Raw genomic sequence first — 26,003 nt, forward strand, 5'->3', positions numbered from 1 at the left:
TCGGCACCGCAAAGTTGCAAAGTTGCGTGGCCGCGCACGGCGCGCTCCCGGCGGCGCGGATCTCCGCAGCCACGGAGGGCAGTGAGCGGGCGGGGGCTGAACGGCAGCCGGAGGCGGGAGGTCGCATTAACTTGTAATACGGAGCCACATAAAAATGCGATTATGACTGCTAAACAGAACGCAGTAGGCTGCTAGTTAAGACAATGAGATTTCCGGGAAGCGATGCATAAATTCTTCAAAAATGACACATTTTTCACGTTTCATTCCAATTAAATTACTGAGGCAGCTAACACACGATACATTTGGGTGAAATGAAGGCTTTCCGGGAGGCTTTTGTCGGTCTCTCTGGATGCGCGTGGTTTATGGAACGCGGTTCCTATTAAGCCGCTATTAAGGCGGAATGTCGGAGCCCCCCTCTCCTCGTCCTGCCCCGGGGGGTCGGGTCCGGCTCTGCTCCCCACTCCCCGCAGCCGTAGGGGACGTCGGGAGCCCCGCCCGGCCGCTCCTGTCCCCCAAAAACCCGAACGGTGGGAATTAACGCGGCCGTGCGCTGCGCGTGTAGGGGGCTGGGAACGGAGTGGGGCGAGGAGAGACCGGGGGGGGACCGCAAAGGAGAGGGGACGACTAAAGGGATTCCAAGGGAGAGCCCAGAGGAGACCCCAAAGGGGACTCCGAGAATGATCCCAAACGGGACCACGAGGGAAAACCCAACGGAGAGCCCAAAGGGGATCCCGAAGTCTCCCGTCGTGGGGTCCCTGCGGGGTCCGGTCCGCCTCACCCCGGGCAGGAGCCGGCCCAGAAGCCCCGGGGGGGTCCCGTGCTCCTCTCGGAGCCCCCCAACCCCGGCCCGGCTCCGGCGTTGGGTTTGCAGAGCGGTGGCAGCGCGCCGGGGCGGGCGATGCGCAAAGCGATACGAATCAGAAATGAGATTTTGAAGTCCTAATGAACCTGATTGCATGAGCATTTATAATCCCCCATGGCTTTAAATGAAATCAGATATAATCAGGAGCTATGGGGAAAGGGAGTGTTTACAGGCAGAGATTGGGAAGTGCTGCTGTATTAGTAAAGATGCTGTTCCTTCTATTGATGTCTGAAATGATGGATAATGTGAGAATGGCAAATATACTATTTGTCTAATGGCTCTGCAATTAAATTCCCCTGTAAATGACCCATGCCTCATTTCATCCTAATCTATGGAATTTTGATTGAATTCGTCAGCTCTAATTGAAAAATACTGCGCTTTAATGTCTGCGGTGCAGTTCCAGGACCGCGGTGGTTTTAATGAGCCGGTGCCCCCTGACCCGGCAATATTTGAGACTTTACACCGGGATCGGAGGCGGCGGAATTCCCCCATATGCGCCCTCGTGGGTCCCCCCGCTCCGGTTCGGTCCCTCCGAGCGCCGCTCTCTGCTCCGATCCTTCGCCGCTCCCCACATATTTTGCCCGCAGTTATCTACAGCCCAAAAAGACTCAGACCCCACTCCTCCCCCCCCCCCCATTCGCGTCCGAACGAATTCGTGGTGCTCAGCGGTGCTGCCGGAGCCGCTCTCTTCCCTGCCTAAAGCCGTCCCCGCGCACGCAGAGGGTTGAGGGGGGGGTTCGTCCTTTTCGCCTCCTCTCTCCAACCCGAAAATGCCGTGGAGAAATGATTGCGGGGTTGGGGTGAGGTGGGGGGTGGGGGGTGGGGGGTGGGGGGAGGAGTTTGTTAAGGAAACAAAAATAGGAATAAGAAAATTAAAAGAAAAAAAAATAAAAGAAAATAAAAGAAAAAGGGGAGGCGGGGTGGGGTGGGGGGGGAGAAGGAAAAATAGAGAAGCGCACCGAGGAGCACAACCCGAAGTGCCGCTGCAGTGCGGTGCGAGCGGCTCGGAGGTGACCCCCCCTCTCCTCCCCCCCCCCCCCCCGGAGGGCTCTCCATGGGTTGTCCCGACGCATCCCCCGTTGGGGGCAGTGCCGCTCCCGGCAATGACAGCCGTGGGTCGCGGTGCCGCCGCCCGCCCCGAACCCGCAGCCCCGCAACCCCGCAGCCGCATCTCCGCCCGAGCGGTGTCCGTGGGGCGGCTCAGCCCCGACCAACGTAGCGGAGGGGTGTGTGTGTGCGCTGGGACTGGGGAGGGGAGGGGGGGCGTTGTTGTTTTGGTGCCGTTTCCCACGTACTGAACACATCCCCGGTGCGCTGGATGTGGAGAGAATCACTTCGCCGGGTTCTCCCCGAAGCCGAGTTTTGCTTTTTGATAAAGTCATCGCTTTGGCTGTCAGGGGCAGAACGAAGCCGAGCCCCGTACGCACATCACCGGGCACCCTCCGTACCGTATGCACCTCCATACCCCTATACCACGTACCCATATACCTCACACCGTATACCCACGTATACATCACGTATATTTGCTTTTATTATTATTATCATTTTTGCCCCCCAAACCAAGTTATTTCTGTTTGGTTCTTCGTTTTTTTTGGGACGGTTGGCCAAAAATACCCTCTACCTCTTTAGCTCACACGGTCTCTCCCCTCCAACAGCCAGCCCCAAATCTCCCACCCTAAAACACGATCCCAAAGCTCCATCCCTAGAAAGGACTTCGGGGCGAGCCCAGAGCCCCCCGGACAGCTCAGCAGATGCGGGGATAACCGAACCCCCCGGAGCCGCCCCGCCGCTCCCGGCCGCAGTGCCTCTCTGCCCCCCCGGCACCCGGCGGTGTTTCCCAGCGGAGCGCGATTGGCGGCCGCAGAGCCGAACAAAGCCCATCTCCGGCTGTAGGAGAAGTCACTTTTGTTCGTGGGGGTGGGGGATTTTTGTAGGGGGCCGACGACAAACGAGAGCTGCGGGCGCGGAGCTGCGGGACGCAGCGGCACGGTGACGCGGGGACGGAGGGTAAAAAGGATGAGGGTATTCATTTCTAAGCGCTGAGCGGACGGCCGAAACCCGCCGCTCCGATGGCATTCGGGTGGAAGGAGCGGGGCACCGTGGGAGGACGGGGATTTTCCCCTCGCCCCCCGCGAAGGAGCCCCGCAGCCTCAAGGAGGCGGCACTGGGGGGGGGGGGACAGTGCCTAAGGGACGGCCACGGAGCGCCCGAGGGGGGGTGAGGAGAGCGGATGAGTTTTCCCGGCCCACGGAAGAGGGAGCTGGGCCCCAAAGCCCCCATGGAAGACTCAAAGCCCCCAAAGGAGCACGCATTGACGGATGGGGGGGGAAGGCCAGCGCCCCAACAGCGATAAACTCCATAGTGGGGTCACCGGGGCCGAACTCCCACCGACCCCATAATGGGGTTTGGGCTCAATAGCCGCTGAGGGGCTGGCCGGAGGAGCGCGGCCCCACGCAGCCCATCCCCGGGGGGGTGGGCGGTGGGGGGAGGGGGGCGCTGCCAGGACCCCCAGCTCCGGGAAGGCAGCTGTGGGGTGCGGCTCATCCTCCGCACACACCGCGCGTGGGCCCCCAAAGCCAAAGCGGGAGCGGCCGAAGGCTGCGGCCCCCCCCACGCCGGGGTCGGTCCCGTCCCGTCCCCACCCCCCCTTTTTTTTTCTCTCTATCTCTCTATTTTTTTCCTTCTTAATTTTATTTCCCGAACCGCTCCATCCTGGCTGGGAACCCCCCGTCACAGCCGGGCTTTGCTTCTTCGCCTCTCCCGTTACCGTTATTTACGGCCATTCGGAGTTGCGCGAAGTTCCCTTCACGTTCAATTTCCAAGTTTGGGGCTTCCCCCCCCCCCCCCCTTTCCCTTCTTTTTGTGTTCGCGTCCCTCCTTTTGTCCCCGCGCTCCGAGAGGCTGCGATGAAGGCGGCGGCCGCGGGGCCGTAATTCCGCCGCGGCGATGAATGGAGCTCCGCATAATGGCGGGGGGGGGTGGGGGGGGGCAGCTTCGGAGCCGGGGGGGGGGGGGGGGGTGAAAAAACTGATGGAAGTGAAATAATAATAATAATAATGAAGGGGAGAAAAGCGGGAAGAGAGTAAGGAAGGGAAGATAAATATTAAAGATCGAAAGAAATGGAAACAAACAATTGAGGTGAAGGCGATTTAAAGAAAACTGATAAAACGAAATAACGGCGATAAGAAAATAAGAATGAATGGAAAAGGGGGGGGGTCCGGTGCCGCGGGGCCGACCCGCCGCGCTCAATGGGAACGCCCCGTCCGGAGGCGGAGAGGAGTGGCCGTGGGAACAGGGGGCGTGGCCTCCGCGATAGGCCACGCCCCTCGGAGCCGCCTGCCCAATGGGCGGCGCGCTCGGCGGACACGTGGGGCGGGCCGTGTTCCCAGCCGGGCAAAATGTGAATGGGCGCGGGGGAGCGGGCGGGCAGAGGCAGCGCGGTGCGGGGCGGCGGGGGGCGGCCGGCCCCGATGTGCGGGCGGCGGCGGCCCCGCTCCGCCCCGGCTCGGCCCCACGCGTGGGCGCTGCGCGGCGCTGAGCTGCGGGAGCCGGAGCCCGAGCCCGAGCAAGAGGAGGAGGAGGAGGAGGAGGAGGAGGAGGAGGAAGAAGAAGAAGAGGAGGAGGAGGAGGAAGAAGGTGGTCGCCGCTGCTCCTCCGCCGGCCCGGCATGAGCGCGGCTTTCCAGCCCTCGCTGATGATGATGCAGCGCCCGCTGGGAAGCAGCACGGCCTTCAGCATCGATTCGCTCATCGGCAGCCCCCCGCCGCCCGCCCCCGGCCACTTCGTCTACACCGGCTACCCCATGTTCATGCCGTACCGGCCCGTCGTGCTGCCCCCCCCGCCGCCCGCCCTGCCGCAGGCCGCCCTGCAGCCGCCGTTGCCCCCCGCGCCGCCCCCGCCGCTGCCCGCGTTGCCCGGAGCCTTCTGCCCCGGGCTGGCGCAGGGCATGGCCCTCACCTCCACGCTGATGGCCGCGCTGCCCGGCTCCTTCCCCGCCTCCCCGCCGCGCCCCGAGGCCGCCAGGAAGTTCGCCCCCCCGGGGAACTTCGACAAGGCCGACGGACTGCCTCCCCCGGACGGCGGCGGCGGCGGCGGAGACGACGGCAAAACCGGGGGGGGGCTGCTACCCTTCCCCGCTGCCGACGCCGTGCACGCATCGCTGGGTGAGTGCGGGCCGATGGAGGGGGGGGCGCGTGGGGAAGGACCCCTGGGCTGGGGGGGGGGGACCGGGCTACAGGGGTTCGGGGAGGGGGAGGCGGGGGGGGGCGACGGGATTTCCTAATTTTCTCACTTTTCCCGGCCCGGAGAGGGGAGGTTCGGAGCCCCTCGGTTCGATTCAGCCGTTGGAATTTGGGGCTCTGAGGCCGGGGGTTGGCCGCTTTCTATTAATAAATTCGGGCATAGGAATCGGGGGGCCGGGCCCGGGGGTTCGCTGCCCGCGGTTCGCTTCAGGCTTCGTAATCGTCGGGCGCCTGGGACGGGGCTTCGGAGCCCGTCGGTTCAATACAGCCGTTGGAATTCGGGGCCCCGGGGCCGGGGGGTTCTCAGCCCTCGGTGACATCCAAACGCCGGACGCGGGGCTTTGGGTCCGGGCCCTAACGGGGCTCTGTGCTCGGTTGCAGCCGGGGCCCTCCGCGGCGGCCCCAAAGACGATCCCAAAGCGGAGGAGGAGGCGAAGGGCCGCGAGGAGAACTTCTCCATGGACAGCGACCTCGACTACAGCTCCGACGAGAACGGCCCCGCGCCGGCGGCCCCGCGGGAGGAGGACTGTGGCACCGCGTTGGAGGAGAACCCCCCCAGCGCCGCCAACGCCGCCGCCAACGCCGCGGCCACGGGGAAGAACCGACGGCGGCGGACGGCGTTCACCAGCGAGCAGCTGCTGGAGCTGGAGAAGGAGTTCCACTGCAAGAAGTACCTCTCGCTGACGGAGCGCTCGCAGATCGCGCACGCCCTGAAGCTGAGCGAGGTGCAGGTGAAGATCTGGTTCCAGAACAGGCGAGCCAAATGGAAGCGGGTGAAGGCGGGCAACGCCAGCTCCAAGGCGGGGGAACCGTCGCGGAACCCCAAGATCGTCGTGCCCATCCCCGTGCACGTCAGCCGCTTCGCCATCAGGAGTCAGCACCAGCAGCTGGAGCAGGCGCGGCCCTGAGCGCCGCTGGGGGGGCAAAAAAGTTGACAACCGGGGTTTTCGCCGGACCCGCTCTGAAAAGCGAAACGAGCGACGGAAACCAACCCAAACAGACGAAAACGACCCAAGCGAACGACCCAAACGAACGCCTCCCCGCCCCCCCAAAATGAACCTAGAAGCGACGCGACTCCACCGGCGACCCACGAGCGATACGGCGGAGCCCCACGCCGGCAGCGAGCGGCAGAACTGAAGGCGGAACGCCGCGCGGAGCGGGGCCGGGGACCGGGACCGCATCGCCCCGCAGCGCCACGGGATAACGGCGCTGGGGGAGCCGTCGGTGCGGGGCCGCCCCTCGCAGAGCCGCGTTGAGAGGAGAGGGGGAGAGAGAGAGAGAGAGGAGGGGAGGGGGGGGAGGAGGACGGACGGACGGACGGACAGACGGACACCGAGGAAAGCACGAATTCAGCGTTGTGGTTTAATTTATTTCGATGTAGCCCGTTTCCTTCTAAGTTATGAAATTTAAGGAGCCAACTCCCGTCTTGTGAATAAAAGCCGACAAAGAAACAAAAAGGCGCGCGCGCGCACACGCACACACACACACACACACACACACACACCAAATACCCGCGCCCCCCCCACCTCACCCTTCGCCCCGGGTTGGGCGCTGCGTGCGGCCGTTGTCGCCTTTTTTCCCCTCTTCGCCTTTTCTTTTCGGGTTCTCCCGGAGCGCCGCGCGGAGCCGCGTCCCCCCCACCTCCCTGCGGGGTTCGTCTCGACCCCCGGGGGGGGTCTTTTATCCCCAGTTCGCCTTTTTGGGGGGTGGGGGGGAGCGCGGATTCGCCGGAAAAAAAAAAAAGTGAGAAAACGGGGAAAAGTGGAAAAAAATAATAATAAAGCCGCGCGGGGTTGGGGGGGAACGGGAGAGAAACGGGGTTCTGCGGCGGCATCGCGCGCTTCATTTCGTTCTGTTGGTTTTGTTGTGTTCTTTTTTTGGGTTTTTTTTTTTTCCTATTTTTTTTTCGTCCCGTTTTTAACGCCCACCGGCAGCCGGGACGGCCGCAGCAATTCGCTCTTTTTCGCTTCGTTTTTGGGACCGCTCCCGTGCGGGGCCGGGACACGCGTGAAACCCTCGCGTGGGTCGTCCCCCCAACCCCCCCCCCCCCCCCCCCCGCCGCTCTTCCTTTCAATTCATTCCGCACGGTCGTTGTAACCGAGAACGGCCGGAAGGGAATCGCGGCCCCCCCCCCCCCGGTCGCGGGGGCGCTTTGGGCAGCGGCCGCGGAGGGCGGTGGGAGGTGGGGGGGTCCCTCGCGTGGGAGAGGGGCCGGGGGCGGAGGGGCAGCCCCGGGCCGGGCCGGGGGAGGTAGGAGATAAACAACGCGGGGCTGATGGCTGTCATCATCGCCATCATCGCGGTTTCATTTGGCTGCCTAATGAGTCAGAGCGCGGGCAGAGAGAAAAATTGTCAATCGCCCGGGCTCTAATGAATTTTTTTGCAAATTGTAATCAAGCCAGGCCGTCTCAGCTCGCTGATTAATGAGACCCAGGAGGCCCGGCCAGCACCTCGGCTTTTTATTCCATCCCGTCCTCCCCGCACTAAATTAACAGCAACTTGTCTGAGCTTCAAATTAACTCCCAATGATTAATTCTGATGGGGGGGTCTGAAGAATAGCTCGTCCTAATAGGCGCTGGCCTCTGATGCTGTTTGAAATTAATACACTTCCCCTTTGGCTGCCGGCTTTAATCCAAGGTTGGGCTTTGACATCACTCTATTTGTTGTTCCAATAAATTCCTCTCGCATCTGCAGATCAAATAATTGCGCCGTGCGGGGAGCGCTGCCCCACGGCCCCGACACGGAGGGAAGGAGAGCGGCCGCCCCGGGAGCGGGGCTGTGGGAACCCCCCTATGTGTGCAGCGTTACAGATTGTATCTCGTATTTGTGCCGCGTCCATCAGCAGGAGGATGCCCTCCCTGCTGCTCTCCCTTAACGAAGCCGTCGCTGCTTTTCGCTGCTACCCCCCCCCACACCCTTCTCCCCAAACCAGGAGGGGGTTCCCAGCCCTTTGGGGGTGCCCGGCTGCCTCCCCTCTTGTTTCCCTTTGCGTGGACCTAATTGGTGTCGTTATTTCAGCTGGGGCCGGCGGGGCTCTGTGCATTCTGCCTGCCGCCCTCACCCTCGGTGTACAGGACTGGGGGGGGGGGGGGGGGTGCCTATCCAGCCTGCAGGAGCCCCCGGGTGCCCGCATGGGGCTGCAGAAGCTGGTGAGGGCATCAGAGCTGAGCAACCCCCCCTTCTTCCCCCCATTGCATTGCAATAATCAGCATTGCACCCTATGGGGGATCCCGCTGTGGGGTCAGCTCCCATCCTCACCCACATCCTTTTCTGGCTGGCAAGCAGCAGTGGATGCAAAGCTCTCCGTCGCCCTCGTAAAGCAGCCGGCACCCCAACGTGCAAAAGCAACACCGTATGCGGGAAGACAACCTGTATGAATTATAAATCGCCTCGTAAAGCCCGATTGCGGCTCCAAAACAACTCAGAACCGTGTGTGGATGGGATGCGGCAGCGCAGAGATGGGGAAATCCCGCCGGCCCCAGGACAAATCCCCCCCTAGAGGTTGGGGTCCTGCAGCCGAGCCCCCGTCTCCCCTCCTGCCCCCCCCGGCCGCCCCTCGCTTGCTCTTTTCTCCCTCCCGCTACGCCCGGCCCATAGAGAGCCTTAATCTATTTATTTCGAGCCACTTCATCCTCTCTCCAGCTTTTGTCCCGGCCTCAGCCTCCGGCTTTGTGGCAGGGCCGCTGAGGTTCTCAAAGCCCCTTCCCCTATAGTTTGAGGTCTCCTTGCCTGCCTGAATTACAATGGATAAAACAGGATTACACTGACCCGATCCCATCGCGCCCTCCCTCCGGCTCTGCAAAGCCGCTCACAGAACTTTCCTCCGGCTCTGAGCAGCTGAGTCGGGCTCAGGAGCAGCACCAAGGGGCTGCGTTCCTAAACGGCGGAGGGACGGAGAGTTTGCGACGCTCCCATCCCGTCAATTAACAGAGGGAAAGGCGAACTCCGGGCTCGGGCTTTTCCGAGCGATGCTGCGGCTGTGGTCTGATAGCGTCTATCAGAACGCTGCCACCCCGAATGAGGGCTGATTTTAAGGCACGCGGCTGTATTCTTCTTTCCCCGTCGATGTTGAGCTCTGAAGCCCACAACTGCTCTTCCTCCCCCTCCCCAATTATTTTCATATTTCAACATTTCCAAAGCGGCAATAAGTTCCTGTGAAAGAAGGGTAATAGGAAGGCTCTCTAAGAGAAATTGTTAATTTGGGATTTATAAAGGACTTTCCTTAATGAATAATAGTTGAGATCGATCTGTCTTCCTGCCTCGTTCTGCAAAGTAACATTTGTAAAGCGAGCTGATCCCAATTACTCCCTCTAATAACCGTCTCCGTTCACTGAGCGGTCTCCGAGGGACGGTGCAGAAAAGCCCCTCTCCCGTGGTGCTGCCTTTTTTGGGGTCCTCCAGCCCCTCATGCCCCGTGTTCCCCTTCTCCCTGCGTGGCACAGCTCTCAGACCCTATGGGAGGCGTGCTCGGTCCTGGCGCTGCACAGCCCTGTGGGGCTGCAGGGAGGGATGCTGCAGCGAAGTGTGGGTTTGGCCACGCTGAGAGCGTTCTCCGGCCCCTTTTCATCTCACCCCATACTTTGGCAAAATAAATACCCCCCTTTGTAATGCTTTCATGTGGCCAGAGGGAGCTGAGAAGGGTGCTGGAGATGGGGAAAATCCCATATTTGTTCACCTGGCGTGAACCTCGGCACAGCAGCCGATAAATAAATTGGAACCATCTCCAGACCTGATTAGCTTGCTAATTAAGCTCAGTTACAGGGAAATCTGCAGTCCATCAGCCTGCCCGCTACCAGGTGGATGTGCAGAGCAATAGGCGAGGTATTGGAGGAAGGGCTGCACCAAAATCTGCTTTCACAGTGCTCAGAGGAGCTCACCCAGATGGGGCAGCTGACAGCCTCTGTGTCCCCAGGGCCACCCATGCTTTTGCCAGGGGAGGTTCAGCTTGGATGTTAGGAACAATTTCTTCCCAGAAAGAGCAGTGCTGCAGTGGCACAGCTGCCCAGGGAGCGGTGGGGTCACCGTCCCTGAAGGTGTTCAGGAAGCATGGGGACGTGGCACTGAGGGATGTGGGCAGTGGGCCTGCTCCTCTGATCCCTTTGGCTCTCCTCATCCTCTCTTTGGCCGACATAAGGAGTCTCCCTGGCTTAAAAACAAACAGATCCAGAAATGGAGGAGCGCAGATTGGTCAGGGCAGTATGCAAATAAGTAAGTGCTAATTGCTGGCAGCAGCGTTGCATGTCAAGTGCAGTTATTGTGACCGCATTTATTGGCCAATTAAGGGCTTTACTGGACATTAGGCGAGATAAATTACTGCCTGGTGGGTTTTTCCAGTCCTATTGCTGATACAAAGTGGTTTGTGGTTTTCCTACGGCACGTTCGGTGGTTTCCCCAGCAGTAATTGCATTTCCCTCAGACGCCGTGCAGACCCCTTCCTGGCAACTCATGCACTGCAAAGCCGTGTTCTGGGGGAAGTTCTTTACTCAGAGGACAGTGAGGCCCCAGCACTGCTGCCCAGAGAGATGTGGGTTACCCTGGAAGTGCCTGAGGCCACGGACAGGCTCTGCTCCTTGGGCAGTCTGAGCTGGTGGGGGGCAACAAGTAGCTCATGGTGAGGATCTCTGATTGATTTGATCTCTACCTGCTCTGATGTGACTGCAAGGGCTGCTCTGAAAGTAATGCCTCCTGTGTTACGCTGTCGGCCCACGATGTCAGAGGTGGATGTTGGTGGTACGGCAGTAGAGGCTGAACCTTCCCACTGCATGCCATTACGTTTTGTTGCCGTGTGACAGACGACAGCAGAGGGGCAGGCTGACAGAATGGTGTCTGACGTGGAAGTGCACAGGAAGCAAAGGTGTGTCACTGAATTCCTCCGTGCAGAAAAAAAATGGCACCCAGTGGCCACCAACGCTTGCTGAACGCTGATGGAGACCAAACAGTGGATGTTAACACGGTGAGGCGGTGGGTGGTGTGTGGCCAAAAATGAGTAAGAAACAGCACAATAGACAAGGGGATGGTTTGAAAGGAGAGCTAACAGCATGCAGTACCTCCGGTGTAGGAGTCTTTGGGCTCCGGAGCAGGTTTCTTGAGCGATTGCTCCCAGGATCCATCAAAGCAAAGCCTTTGTAGGCATGGGTGGAAACACACAGCAAGGCCTTACGGCAGTCTGGTCCCCACAGTAATTACTGCTTTGTTCTTAAAAAAAAAAAAAAGAAAAAAGAAAAAAGAAAAAAAAAAAGGGGGGGGGGTCCCCCTGCTCCTATTATTGGACGCAATAGTTTCCCTTCAAAATCTCTTTCCGACCTCTGTTGCCTTCTAGTAGAATATTTCCTTTTCTTCCCAGGTATCTGTGAATGCCACCAGCTGAGAGTGTTCCAGGGGTACGTGGGGGTGGGTTTGGGGTAGGTGAGAAATGAAATGAAAGAGCTGTAATGCTGCTCAGCCCCCCCCCTCCCCCCGGCGCCTGCATCTCCCATGGGCAGCCGGGTCCCGGGAGGCAGTTAGCAGGAGCAGGCAGCCATGCCCATCACCAAATCAAACGCTGCACCCCTTACAAGGGGAGGACTGGTGATGGCTGAGAGAAGTGGTTCCACAGCTTTACACGCTGAGGAATCCAAAACAAGCTCTCGCGTTCCAAAGTCCCCACTGCGGATTAAGAAAGGTAGAACACAAAGCTCCCACCTCCCGCTTCGGTGATGGTTTGACACCTGATGGGGTTAAACACGGTGGAAAACCTTGCAAGAACAAAGCGGTACAGTTGCTGTGTGACAGAACAGTGATGTAGACCCAAAATACACAGAAAAAGAGGGGGAAAAAAAAAACACCACAAACCATCCTGCTGTTTTTCATCCTACACTGCTGGTGCAGCCTCCTCGGAGCACTGAGAATTAAAGAGCAGGAGAGGAAAGAGGAAACCTCACCAAGCCCCAATCAGACCCCATGTGTTGGTCATTGGACCAGGAGAAGACCATAGAATCATAGAGCCATTCACCTTGCCCAACCCCAGCCCACACCACCATGCCTACTGCCCACATCCCTCAGTGCCACATCCCCATCGTTATGGAACACCTCCAGGGATGGTGATTCCACCACCTCCACGGTCAGCTGTGCCACTGCAGCACTGCTCCTCCTGAGATTTCTCCTAATACCCAACCTGAAACATCCCCCATCTACTCCTCTCCATGGTTTATTCCATAGCTGCCCCATCCCCCTCCTTATGTCTCCTCTAGAAGGAATTTCCCTGCTCTTTCAACCTCATTTCTGAACATCCCTAACTTCTTCACAGCACCCTCACGCATCTTCAGCGCTTCCATTTTTCTTCAGCCCCATTGCAGGTGAAGCCACCTCCTTTATCCCATTAATGGGCTGAAGAACAAAAGGCCGAATGTTACCCGCTATTCCCTCTGTCCCAGAGCAGCTCTGCTCACAGCACAAGGGCTGCTGTGGTGCACCCCTTTGGGCCCGCTGAGATTCCCTCTATCTTCTCACATCCTATGTGGGCGAAGATCTTTGCAACTGTAAATAAAAGCCAACCGGTTGCCCTTCGCTCGGCACTCATGGAATCGTAATGGAGAGCCGTGATTTCCCTTCAAAGAAGTGATTAGACCATACCATACCATGACCTTAAAGATGTTTTATTATTCTTATTTTAAATGATCATTTCAACCAATTTAGCAGATACAGATGTAACCGTTACTGGCCTAATTCCTTGGATCTCCTCCAGAGACTCTTAAAGCCGAGGTGCAACGTTTACTGCTCTCCCCTCCTCTGGGAGAAGGGCTGTTTTTAATGAAAGCCCGCGTATTTTTTTGCTGGGAGATCTGTCACTTAGTTCATAAGCGCTTTCAGAACTCTTAGATATACACCATTACAGTCCGGTGACTTATTGCTTTTTAATTTATCAATTTGCACCATTCCCAGCTCTTCTGACATCCCAGGTCTCGGATCATACTTCATCTTTATTGCTGGCGAGGAGTGACAGTATCTCATCATTAATACTGGTGGAGCAGGGCTGGGGCAGGTGTCCCTCAATAACACCGCAAAGAACAGAGCTGTGACGAACAAGTTTTCTTGTCTTTATTAGAAAGAGACTATACAATATAGCAGTCTCCCTCTGTGGTACTTTACAACTTTCTTTTTTTTTTTGTCCTTTTTTAATTGCTTTTTTTTTTTTTTGTCTTTTAACTCAGAATCCTGTACAGCTGACACGAAAACCTCAATGCGAAGAGAGAGGAAAGGGAAACATAATACAAACTGGCATACGTAATCAAAACAAAATCATATGAAACAACGAGCAAAGTGAAATGTTTATCAATCGTTTTAATTACAGTACAAACAATATAAATAAAGCATCGAGTCATTGTAAAACAAACTTGCTGAATGAGGTAATATAAAAACAACAACAAAAGACGTATTTTTTAATAATTTCCACACTGTCTCGTCATCATTTATACATTACTATTTACAGAAACAGAAAAAAAGAAAAAACAACAAAAACAACCCAAACGAACCTTGCTCTAAAGCCTGCCATGTGCTAGGTATCTCTGCCTCTACCCCAAACACAGTTCTCAGGTGACCCTACTCACCTGGGCGCCCTTCCTCCCCGTCCTAACCAGAAACACAAGCATCACAAAGCAAAAAGAACGCAACGACACGGGGGCTCAGCACCCCTGAACACCAAGTCTGGCCTTTGCATCAGTCACGGGTGTAAGGGGACACAGGGAGAAATGGGGCACACGTCCTGCCTGGCAGTGATGGCTGACATGGAGGTGCCGGTGGGGCTGACACCCAACCACGGCCTTTGTGCATCTGAGCCCAGTTCTGCCTCTCCCTGTCAGCCCTGCCCTGGATTTGGTTATACCCATAGGGATGTGCTGAACCCCAGCCCAACCTGCCCACCAGTATGATCTCAATGAGCATAACTGAAAGCAAGAGTAGAGATGCTGTGAGCACACCTGTCCGGGCTTCCCTGCGCTGTCAGTACACACGAGGCCTTAGCACATGTTGGCTGATGCTTATGACTCCCTCAAAGCACCATGTTAGAGTTCAATGGCCACAGACACCTGCGTAAGGATGAGGAGGTGCCCTGCTCCTCACCAACACCTCACCACGTCTCCCTCCCTGGGAACGCTGTAGGTGAAGGAAGGACCCAAAATACCATTGGATTGGCTGCAGGAGGGCAGTCCTTGGGCCCATGCTTAAATTCAGCCACTAATTTGAGCAAATTTATAAAGAAGATAGGGCCTCTGGGAAGCAAGTCTTCTGTCCTTATCCTCATCCATGTCTCCTCCCCCGGTGCCCACAGGCTGCTGGGCTTCAGTTCCCATCCCAGGCAAAGCAGCCAGTTCAGTCCCAGCTTCAGAATTCAGCTGTTGCCATTTGAATGAGCTGAATTTTTGCTCTGAGCCAGGCATCTCTGTGAACCCCGAGCTTTCCAGAGCCAGCTCCTGCATCTCCCTGCCCTGTGTGGTACTGTGCAGCCCTCCTGCACTCCTGGAAATGGCTGGTCTGAGCCAAACTGGGAAATGTGCCCATTTATAAAACATCAATCTGAAAACCTGGCCCCAGCTTTGGGCTGCGATTGACGTGTAAATGTGTGCGTGGACACTCTGAGGATGGCTGATAGAGGTATGTTGAGCACATATGTGTATACATACACACACACAAATGCAAAGCACTTTTAGTTAATCTGGTTAGTGACATCCATGCAATACACTGCTTCAACTTAGGACTTCACTGCACTTGATGACCAACTCAGCTCAACCACTGAGCTTCTAGACATGGCAACTGCCTGCCAAACCTCACCCAGAGCCTCTCCCAGTCCTGCCTGGGCTTGGGGCTTGCCTTCAGCACAGCATCACTCCCTCCATCTGGCAAATAGAGACCAGAGAAGTGCTACCAGCTTCCCACGAGGCACTGGGGTTGCTCTGGGGTTCCCACTCAGTTGCCCTCAGAGTATTTAAGCTACCCTAACAACAGGCAGAGGGAGGTGGGAAGGACAGAAGGATGAGTTCTCAGAAGCAAAACACACCGATCAGTTCTGTAGAACGTGGCATACACAAAAGAGCGGATGGTGCATTCACTGCCAGCAAGCAACACGGTCATCCCAAAGGCATGCCATTAGACCTCGATAAGCCCCCCACCCCCCTTCACGCTTTGTACATAACACACAGGTAAACATTACTAGCTCCGAAGCATCGCAAAATAGGCAACTCTTAGGACTGGAAGCAAATACACGCCCCGAAGTTCATGGCCAAGAGAAAGCTGAAGCATTGCACATCAGCAGAACCAACTGCTACTGCCTGAATATGCTACAGGGATTGGAGAGAGGTGAAATGCATGAAGACGAAAAGATTTGTCCTCCATCTGCCCCCAAGAGACGTCCCCCAAGCACTCGGGGAACAAGAGCAAAGTGTGGGAGTTCATTCAGCCACACATTGCTGTCGCCTGAAATGAAACGTAGGGGCCAAGATCACCAAAAGCATGAGTAGTGGTTTGGGGCTGAGGGTGGCACTGATGAGAAGCCGTCTTATTTTCAGAGACCGTGCAACCCTTCCCTCAAAATAAGACCTATGGACAGCTCTGAAAACATCAGCCAAAACCCCCTTACCCCCTGTTAAAAACGTGAGGCATATTCAGCCAACTCAAGGGAACCGTTATGAGATGAAATCACCAAATACTCTCTTTAAAAACTGGCCCATGATAAAAAAACAAACAAAACCTAGAACAGATCTACCTACCTACAGCTTTGGATAGTTTGCTCTACTCCATGCTTATTCAAACCGGAGATTTCCTTCTAATAAAATCATTTAACCCACTGATTTTTTGAGTAACTAAGTCAAAACTCTTTGCAGAACCTTTTAATTTGTGGTATTGAGTTTGCTACGCAGCAAACAAGAATAGCCAAAAACGTCTTACAAGAAATTTTACCCATGGATCGGCCGAAATGGAAGATGTTCAACAGAGGATCCAAGACTAACAGACAGAGATCCCTTGTGCTAACAGCTATAGCAGGGGGAAACAAAGAGTCCTGATGATGAAGTGTGAATGGGCAAGTCCTCACGCATCCAGACCAAGTGCCCCACGTTTGGTCCCCAGCACTCTCCTTCTTCGCCTTAGGTACCTCCAAGTACAACCAACACCCGTTCCCTGTTAAGGTGCAAACACGGCTCCCCGAGACATTTGTGAAGGGCCCTAAGGAGCCCTCTGTGAAATCTGTGCTTGTCTCCACTATTACTACTTTACACTAGAAACTACAAATTACTTCATTTTTCCCGATCTCCATACAAATATAAAAGATGAAGCTATCTGAAAACCATATCATCTAATTATGCTACATTACAGTGCTGGAGATCATTGCTAAGAATGTATCTGCACTCACACCTCTATTCCCTTCTTTACATTACACAGCTTCCTCTTGCCAGGGGAAATCTCCAAGTGCAGCTAAAACTCCGTGCACTAACACACATAATTTAAGGAAATGGGGAAAGACAGCAGAGTAAACAATATCCATGTTTACACAGTTATTATACACTACACCCAAGTAGAAATGCTTACAAACCCTCCCTCCTTTCAAATAGCTCTTTTGGTCTTCCCAGCTTGGGATATACCAAGATTCCGCAGAAACAGCTTTCCTTCTGCTCCCTTTTAGCAATGAAACCAGAAATCTGGCAATGGGAGCCCTTGGCCAAATCTCTGAACTGGCAAGACTCCGTATTTTCCCAAGAAAATAGTGAGGAATAAGTAAAACCCTACTGAACTCCTGGTAGGTGAAGGTTCAGTTGCCAGATTCAATGCGTTTGGCTCACCTCTGCTCTTCAACAGCAATTAGCCCAACGTAAATAGAAGAAAAGTGCTGACATTAATAGCAAACACTTCCATCTAGTGTTTTAGTCACGGTCGATAAAGTGCAGAGGAAGTGGGATTTAAAAGGATCTGGGATCATGAGAAGGGTTCACTGGGGCGCTCGGTGAGAAACACAGCCACAATCTCAATTCCCTCAGGTAACACTAACAGATTTAGTCAATGCATTTCTGCTGGGATTTCTTACTGACCGGATTTCAATTTGTGTTTAATTCGCTCATCACGTGCTCGAAGGGTGTAAGCAGTCTGACAAGTGGGTTCCATAAAAGCAACAGGAGGGGCTAAAGGCAAAAAGAAGACCTGAAAATGGACAGGTGAGAAGACAGAACGCAACGGGAACAACTCCTGCAGGTTCTCAAAGCCTCTGTATGTACTGCCTGTCTCCACACCTGGATGGCTTCAAGAACACCCTTTGCAAAGCGCAAATGCATCCGCCTGGAGAGAGCACGGAGTCCCGAAACCTCAGGGCACAAAGCCAAGGACAGTTGGGCTCGGCTGATGGAGGTTCTCCCTGGGGAAGCCAAGCACAGCCTATGAGAGCACTGCTTTGACATCATCACTGCCAATGCTGATACGTCCAAGGAAAAGCTATGTTTAGGTTAAAAGCAACCGTGTCACCGCTTAATTAAAGCATGAGGTTATTAGTTGGCCACGCTTGATACATCGTTTTTCCTATAATACAGTGGAAGTTCCTTTCCTAAAAAAAAATTCTGTTTTCCAAGGTTCACCTGCAGAATTCTTTTAATGAAAGGAGCGTACAATTCTTCTACCTGAAGCCTGCACGACAGCCTGGCTGCCCTTGTTTCTCACATCTTACGCTCAGAAAGGTGGCCTAAAGAGAACATTTCACCTATGTACAGAAAATATTTTCAATTAGGAAAAAAATAAGCTCTGAAATGGAAGAATCATTGAGAACTCAACCGCGGCAAATTTGCCTGCAACGTATTTTGAAACATTGGACTTGATTTTCCAAGAGAAACACGCTGGATGTTCCCAGGGGAGCAGCAGGCAGCTTGCACCTCTGGGAACATGTGCTGCACTTCCCCAGTTCAAACTGTGCCCCCTGGAACGAGTGGAAAGCTTGTGAGCACCAAGACAACGGGGACGTTCAGCATCCCACTCAGCCGAGCCTTCAATGGGTTGTCCTATCACCGACGGACCACCCATCAGTACCAGAGCTGCATGGGAACGATGGAGAAATAGCAATTATCCCTCAAAAGTTAAAAAAAAAAAAAATCCTAGCATGAACAGAATCAGATGTAGCATCAATCTGATGCAGCCAGTCTAGGCTGGATGGAGAAAGACCCCCCTGTGGTCAGGGGTCAGTACAGTATCAAAGTATGGTATGACAACAGCACAGAACAGGGAAAGCCAGTCAATATTCTCAAGCTTTCACCTCTGGGCTTGCTTTTCCTCTGTGATTTTATGATTTTATACCCAATCTGTAATTTTCTCTCTTTTCTTTTTTTCCTTAAGACACCCAGAATCATTTTTTTTCCTTCTCATTTTGTGTCGACCCATATTTTGTTTAGCAACTGCTATCATCCTCCCATTCATATGTCAAATGAAATACAGAGCCCCAAGGAAGAACAACACTGAAGGCTTGGGAAATACATAAGGAGCAGGTATATTTCCAAATTACTATGCTGTGTGCACCTCACTGACTTCACATAATTGCTCCTTTGCCATCTAATTCAGTTGAGTTTTCAACTTTCTCTGTGATACACCCTTCCCCCATCTTCACATTGCCATATGCCACTTAAAGATTACCTTTCGGTCTGCCAGAAAACGTACAGCCTGCTTCCCTGTGCCAGAAACCTGGTTTTGCAGAAAAAGGCAGAAGCCAGGATCTGTCTGGTAATACAAATAACAATAACAATAATAAAACAATAAAAATCAAGTCAAGTATTAAAACTTGGAACTCAAACGAACTGCCCAGGCTACTTTCAACAAGCCATTTTTCTCCCAGAAAGCAGCCAGGTTCAGAGTTAGGGCAGCCATGCCCTGCCCACCTCGGTGAAGGCTATCAATCCTGAAACTAATCAAATCTGATCTGCACACATCCAGACTATGGCTTTTCGTCTTGGCTTGTGAAAGCATCATGACTTCTGAAGTAAAATATATTTACAGTGCTGAGAAACAGCCTCTTCTCCTTTCTAAATGGTCTCATATATATATATATATAGAGAGAGACTTTTTTCATGCCAAGCGTGCCATAATCTCATTCTGATATGTTCCTCAAAGGCTTGCAATGGAAACAGAGTTCACTGCTGGGGGTATTTTCAACATACAGTGATCTGGAATCCACAGATCCTAACTAGTTGCACATTATTTAGTTCACATCCATTACAGTTTATAAATTAACAGAGGTGTCATTTTCTGTACAAAAAAAATCAATGCATATTTATGATTTTTTTATTCAAATAGATTTTACATACATATAATCTAAAGACACAATACAAAATCTGTATAAGTTAGGCAATGCATCACAGGAGTGACCAAAAACTCAACACGTTTACCTTGGCAAAATGACAGGACGTATTTCTGCTGGCTGGAAAAATATTAGCCTTTAATGCATTTATTAATTTTACTAAATGTACTTGAAATGCTTTTCCTTAGCAGTATTCATTATTCCTCTTTGTGTTTCATAGTTACTCTTATTTATTTTTTCCATTTTGTTTTTACACCAAGGAGACTGCAGTCAAATAACACTCAGCAACTCATTTCCTCTCTTTGGACTGAAAAATTAAACAGATACTAAATTATGACAGTGAATTTAGAAAGGAGGGCTCCAAGGGCTTGAAAGAACATGTCTGAGATAATATGATGCTTCTAAGAATATTGCAATCACATCCAAGCAATCACCGAAGCGTGCCATGTAACTACCTCCTCAGCTAATATGCTTTTTTCTCCGTGATGACTAATCATGTTCTATTAAACAGCGGTAATGCTGGAAGAACTCAACTATACAAGTGTAATGAAGCCAGTATTCTCCCTGGACAGATTAGCTACAACTGATTTGACACATACCATCATAGGAGCTTCAAACCTGACAAACTCTGTGCTTGCTTCTGATTTATGCCGTCAAGCTCTTCAGAGAAGAGAATGAAATCCAGCCGTTCCGTTTGGTAGAGGTGAAATGTACTGATGTGCTTAACTGTCAGTTATGGAAAGTTACCATTTCTTCTTTCTTCTCCTCTCGCTCCCACTCTCACCTCCCTCCGCCCCTGCCTTCCGCACTTGTAGAGCCTGTGCCCAGGGACAACTGTCCCCATGGTCCCATGCCACGTGCCGTGTCCTAGAGAACCCACGCGCTCTCGCATGCTTCTGCTGTCCCGTCTCCATCGTTCGAGAGCTGTCACTGAAACAACTGCTTTCTCTGCAGCCCCTTTTGCTCCTTCTCATCCCCTCGTGCTATCCAGATGTGCTGTTTCTGGATGGGACAGGGATGCACCGAAGGGTAAAGGGAAAAGGGAAGTTATTGGACTCACAGAGCAGAGCCGTGATGGGAATGGAGGAATATGAGGCCGCGGATGTAATTCAGGTCAGTGAATACATGAGTGAGCTCCTCAGATGATGGTGGGCATCCTTCCACTGCTGTTGTTCCGGTTGTTGTTCTTCCTGGACAGATTTGGAGTGGCCATGAGGACGAAGCGCTCGTCGGGGCAGCCGTACTGGAGGAGAACATCAATGCACTCCTGGCTCGAAGCCTGCCTGGCATAGGCCAACGCGGTGTTCCCATGGGCATCGCGTGCCATCACGTCAACGCCGTACTAGAGAAAGAAGAGATGCCACCTGAAGGTCTGGTGCAGACAGAGCGTTACAATAGAGGGAGCGAGCTCAGGCCAGGAGGGCTGGAACTGAGCTGAGGGTGGGGAAAGGGAGGGGAGGGAGAGGGAAGGGAGCAGAACGTTGGTGGGTTACACACAGAAAGGTTTCTACAGGGAGGGTCTTACAGCTGGAACAAAATTTGTCACCGAGGTATTTCAAATGGCATTTCCAATAGGTGCTAAGGAAAGCTCTCCTTCCTCATTCTGTTGTTTACTTTCTACCAATGGCAACAGACGGAAGGGAGGGTAAGTTGCCATCTTTACAGAGCGTGCGATGAGCAAGCACTCACCCAGATCAGGAGCTGCACCAACACCACGTTTCCCTTCCTGCAGGCCAGGTGCAGGGCTGTGCGCCCATCGCCGTCTCCGCAGGTCTCATTCACCTCCTCCCGCGTGCCGTGGGCGAGGAGCAGGATGACTGTGCGCAGATCTTCCTCGGCTGTAGCCCTCAGGAGGTGTTGGCCAAGAGAAAGTTCCAGGCACTGCAGCGGGGCAAGGAAGAGCTTCTGCTCATATTTTGCACGTATCCAGCGCTCTTTTTCCTCCCTAGAGAAGCCAAAGAGAATACGTCACTCCGGCCTGGCTTTGCTGCCTACCAGCATGCTAGCAAATACCAATCAACAGAAAGAGAGAAAGAAAATGAATCAGGCAGACGGTGTTCACATTAGAGTTAAGGTGTGCAGCAAAACACAGTACAGAAAATATACAAAATGTCTGTGTTTGAAACCTGGAGTGACCAGCACGGCACTGACAACTCTCAGCCACCCCTCCTGCGCCTGGGCTTGCATTTCAATCAGCAGATCAACCCCTGCAAGACACAGCCTTGCTTGCAGAGGTGCTTCCTCTTTCAAAAACCGAGTCCTGTTTCCAATGCAAAAGACATATGGAGGGTTCTCCTGTTTGTTTTTCCAAAATGCAAACTATCAAAACGGCACTTTGAAGCGCCATTTCCTCCTGATATGTCAAGTAACTATCAAAAGCCTTCTGGATGCTATTATGTTGCAGGATAACAAGGGCTACAAACAACCGCCTCCACTCCCTGCTACAAAAATTAACATACAATTATATGATCTAAGAGATCTAGCCCCACACAAAGCCTCTTTTGAAGGTACCTGAGGTAATCTGTGCAGCCTGTGAAAACCATATACATCATCTAGCAAGGCAACTTGTTACTGGTGACATATTTTTTCCTCCGGAGTACAAAAGGAAAAGCTCTGTTTACGCCTTTCAGCACTGTTTACACTACTCCCAGTAATCTAGTGTCAGGTTAGCCCTAATCTGTTTTTAAATACTTATGTAAACAGATCCTTCCAACAGCAAATCTGGATTAGTTTTGCATCATTTCCTGGTACATGCGGAGTGACCTTAGTGTGACCTCTCTGGATGCTCTCATGCAGAGCTTCCCAAAGCATGTGCTTCTCTGCACCAATGACAATCCACCCTACAGACAGGTAGAGTTTTTTTTTAGAGAAAAAGTGCAAACAGATAATTAACACAAAAAGTGCTGCGCTTAAATTAAACCTTTGAATGACTCCTGCAAGCTAAAAGGCACAGACACAAAAGAAAACATTTAGGGAGCCGCAAATTAACCTTTGATGGCAGGATCTGATAAACAGGATCAGTTCAGGTACTCAAGATGGAGAGAAGAAAGAAAATGACTTCTGTTACCACTGCGATCCTTAGCTCCTCTGTTAGCTGTGTTGTTTTAAGGTAAAAATACAGTAGCAGTGCTTTGAGGAGGCTGAAGTGACACACATACAGTTACTTACAATAAAATGTGCGCTCCTGCAGCATCACAACATCTCCAGGACCAGTACCCAGATAGTGCTTAATAAAGCTCTCATCAGTTTTTTAAGTATGTATTGAGGTATTGAGAGTGTAACCAATACACACACTCCACATTTAAACACCCCAGACTGAAAAATGAAGTGATTGAGCCAGCCCTGTTTCACACCAGTGGCACACACCTGGGCTTAGGGGATTTATTTCTCATATGCCCATAGGTCCAGAAGGCAGAACATACTTCATTTTCTGCCTGCATCGTAACTACCACCATCTTTTTAGTGCTGTTGAGTCTGCAAATGACTGCCTCCCCCCCCCCCCCCCATCTTCACAGACCACCTCTGAGCAACTTTGGGCTCCAGCCACAGCATCAGCAGCTGTATGACCACGGCTGGAAGAGAAGTCCCTTCTGTTTAAACTCAAGCTGTGTGATGCGAGTCTCCCAGCTCTAATCACTACTCATCATAAACTACATTGCAATGTGGAAACAGAGACTTCAGGTGGAGCTTTTAGATTTTTAGGCTGTTGTTTTACAAATTTGCTGGCACGATTTTCACACCTGCTCTATGCTGCATGGGAACAGTGCAAAGGCAAGCCAGACCAAGTGATGGGGAGAACATCCCCCAGGCTCCAGTGCTGTGGTGGGAACACAGTGAACACTACCAACAAAAGCAGAGATGTTTTAAAAGTCGCAGACATTTGGGGGCAGCATGTCACTGACATTGTCTATGGAATGAGATTTAGATCCTATTCAACTGTTCAAACTGGGTACAAAGAAAGATACGTTGTTTGGGTTTTCTCACAGAAAATTACACTTGATGACACAGGTAGGAAGAGGAGCATGCTTGCCCATGCCTCGTGGACTGGTACAACAGAAATTTAGAAGGACCAGTTCTGAAACATATTCTACAAAGCCAACATCCACAGACCTCCTCCCTCCATTTCTGGCACAAACCATTTCATTTCAAATGACAAGTTCTGGGCACTTTCTTAGATAACAGCTTCAGCTCCACTGCATGCATCCACCTTAGAACCTGACAACACAACATAAACGCATTCTGATGCCACAATCTCACTTCTGGGGTCCACAGCCCATCTTGGTTGAGGTTTCATTTCCCCACAGGAAGGCCAGTCCAAGAGCAGAGTTGTCAGCAGTAGATCACTTAACCTCATTCCAGTCCCCTGGAGGACCACCGTTCACATCCCCTGTTAGCTAATGAGCTAAAAAATGAATTATTGGAGCGGTCAGCAATAAGAAGGAAGAGGAGGCACAGTGTTTCGCTTCAGCCAGCACTGACATACCTTTAAATAAATCAACTGAATAAGAGTACAAGGAAATGAGAGGAAGAGCAACTAATCAAAAGATACTGAACCAATCCCCCAAAATAAAGGGAATGTACAATTAAACACCCGCTAGTAAATATTTCTCTCATTTTCCTTCCTTTCTTGTAATTCTGGTAACTTCCACTCTAAGCAACTCCCTCAACAATACAGTTTCAGTTCTAGTTGTCTTCACGTGACATCCATAAGCCAGAACAAGACTACTTTGCTTACTTATTGAGTTACTAAAACCCAGCAGAATCCCTTGTTCAAGATCAGATTAAAGCCAGTATATTGGAGAAGCATCATCATCAGGTGCCTGGACGGTACCTATGACACCTAATGCTAGAGAACGTGTGAGCTGCCTACTTTTTAATGCAAATGCACAGGTGAATTAGAGATTATAAACTCCAGAGTAACAGAATACAAATTTATAGAAAAAAGAATGAAAGTGAGATCAGGCTTTGCTTGAGCTTTCTCTCTCTGAAGCTGTCAATTCAAACTCAGACTTCCAAGAAAAGCTTAAAACCTTTCTGGATATACAAGGGCCAAATACAGCAGGGTAAGACTGCAAAATATTCTGCAGGAAAGGGATATAATCCACTAAGCCCTGGCCTAAAACCATCACTGAGCTCTGCAAGTCTCCGTCACTGGTGAACTCTATGTACAAAGTGGTACGAATAATGAAAACCCTGACAGAGCAGCGATACTGTACATAGGTAAGAGTTATTAGAAACAGATGAAAATTTCACTTCTCAGTTTATTTTCATCTCATTAGGTGCTTGCTTCTCAAGATAATGTCCAATTATTTAAATTACTCTGCCAGCCACATCACATCATTATTATCTGGAAACATAAATACTGGGCACTGTGAGGGGGGAGGGTTAACTAGGTAGCATGAGAGAACATAAAAAGCAGATTCGCTTGGAGCACAGTTTCCTTTCAGACCTACTCTTCATTCTCTGCTTGTGAGCTTGCACCAGAGATGCTCATTTAGGAGCTTGGCCCTGTGCAGCTCAGTCCCTTCCAGAGTGGCGCCTGGCTCACCCATCTTGGTGAAAAGCGTTAAACATTTTATTCTCTCTTACTAAAAAGAATTATTTTGTGACTGAGGAGGCCTCTCTCTACTGCCATTCACCCAAACGTCCGTGCCGTGTGAGTGCCATGCTCGTGTGCTGCCATTTCTGGATGCTTACTGAAGTGCAACATTTAATGCGGCAATAACCTGGCTGGCTCAGCAGGAGAACTGCCAGATTTTCTCTGCTGTTGGACAGCTGACAAAGTTAATGTGTCTGTTCCAACAAAATGAAGTAAATCTAACTCCCATAGCTCCCAAACTCTGGGAGCATCCCAGAATATGTCATTAGCTTTGTGGTCCAGCATGCAAGAAGCATACATCACCTAATGACCGGTGCAGCCCCGCTGTCAGAGCTGTGTGGCTGATCGTGCCAGGGCTGGCCATTTAAAGAAAACCCTTTGCAATGACCCCACAGATGTCTGATAAACAGCATCACTTTGGTTAGAGTTGGCGATGCAGTGTTGTGATGGGTAAAAGGGAAGCGAAACGTTGTGGGGGAAAGAACTTTTTGGAAAGGCTCATGATACTTTTAATTGCAACTAGCAAAGGGAAGGGGGGAGATGAAGAGAAGGCAGGAAGAAAGGGCTAGCAGCAAGGAATTTCCAAAGTGTCTTCCTGTCCCAAGCAAAGCAGGAACTGGGAGGAGAGGCATGGAAGAGGAGCCGGGAACAATATGCTGAGAAAACACAGGGGCTTCCTCTCTGCAGGAGAAGACCCCACTCTATTGCAAAGTGAGTGCTTAGCAGTTGACTGCTTCCTAGCATGCATGCCTTCTCTCCCAGGCTGCGTTGCTAAGGGGGAAGGCGCACAGGCCCACGAGGGATATGTAGGGCCCTGGCAAACAAGAGGGCTCCAGACAGCAAACAAAGACCGATGGCTATTTATTCCTTAATTACGGAAAGCTTTCAAGAAGCAGGCCACTGTAAATCCCGCGTACCGAGAGAAGGAGGCAAAGGACCAAGATTTATGTGCACCAGGGCAAAGAGGAAATAAATATCTCCCTGGCTCCTGATCAATATTATGAGTGT

General features: G+C 52.2%; 2 protein-coding genes across 16 annotated transcripts in view; one reads left to right on the forward strand and one right to left on the reverse strand.

The window, feature by feature from the left end:
• The first annotated feature begins 4,257 nt into the window (after positions 1–4,257).
• On the forward strand, positions 4,258–6,555 carry GBX2 (gastrulation brain homeobox 2). Its single transcript, NM_205068.2, has 2 exons — positions 4,258–5,025; positions 5,485–6,555. Exons 1-2 carry the CDS (start codon positions 4,530–4,532, stop codon positions 6,009–6,011), a joined length of 1,023 nt encoding a protein of 340 aa, NP_990399.1. The 5' UTR covers positions 4,258–4,529; the 3' UTR covers positions 6,012–6,555.
• Positions 6,556–13,157: 6,602 nt separating this feature from the next.
• The window catches only part of AGAP1 (ArfGAP with GTPase domain, ankyrin repeat and PH domain 1), a 295,523-nt gene continuing 282,677 nt past the window's right edge, over positions 13,158–26,003 (reverse strand). For all 15 annotated transcript variants that reach the window (XM_040703942.2, XM_004942493.5, XM_421880.8 and 12 more), the window contains 2 exons: positions 21,086–21,341; positions 13,158–20,738 (listed from right to left, as the gene is read on the reverse strand). In XM_040703942.2, coding sequence (XP_040559876.1) covers positions 20,535–20,738; positions 21,086–21,341 — 460 coding nt within the window. In that variant the 3' untranslated portion in view covers positions 13,158–20,534. The remainder of the gene's footprint in view (positions 20,739–21,085; positions 21,342–26,003) is intronic.

The sequence above is a fragment of the Gallus gallus genome, chromosome 7, assembly GCF_016699485.2.
Source record: "Gallus gallus isolate bGalGal1 chromosome 7, bGalGal1.mat.broiler.GRCg7b, whole genome shotgun sequence".
Lineage (NCBI taxonomy): Eukaryota > Metazoa > Chordata > Aves > Galliformes > Phasianidae > Gallus > Gallus gallus.

Excerpts from the sequence above, each read along its gene's own strand:
- GBX2 (NM_205068.2), top strand. The coding sequence starts at position 4,530 with ATGAGCGCGGCTTTCCAGCCCTCGCTGATGATGATGCAGCGCCCGCTG. Across the intron at positions 5,026-5,484 it reads CGCCGTGCACGCATCGCTGG|CCGGGGCCCTCCGCGGCGGC; the intron begins GTGAGTGCGGGC and ends GCTCGGTTGCAG.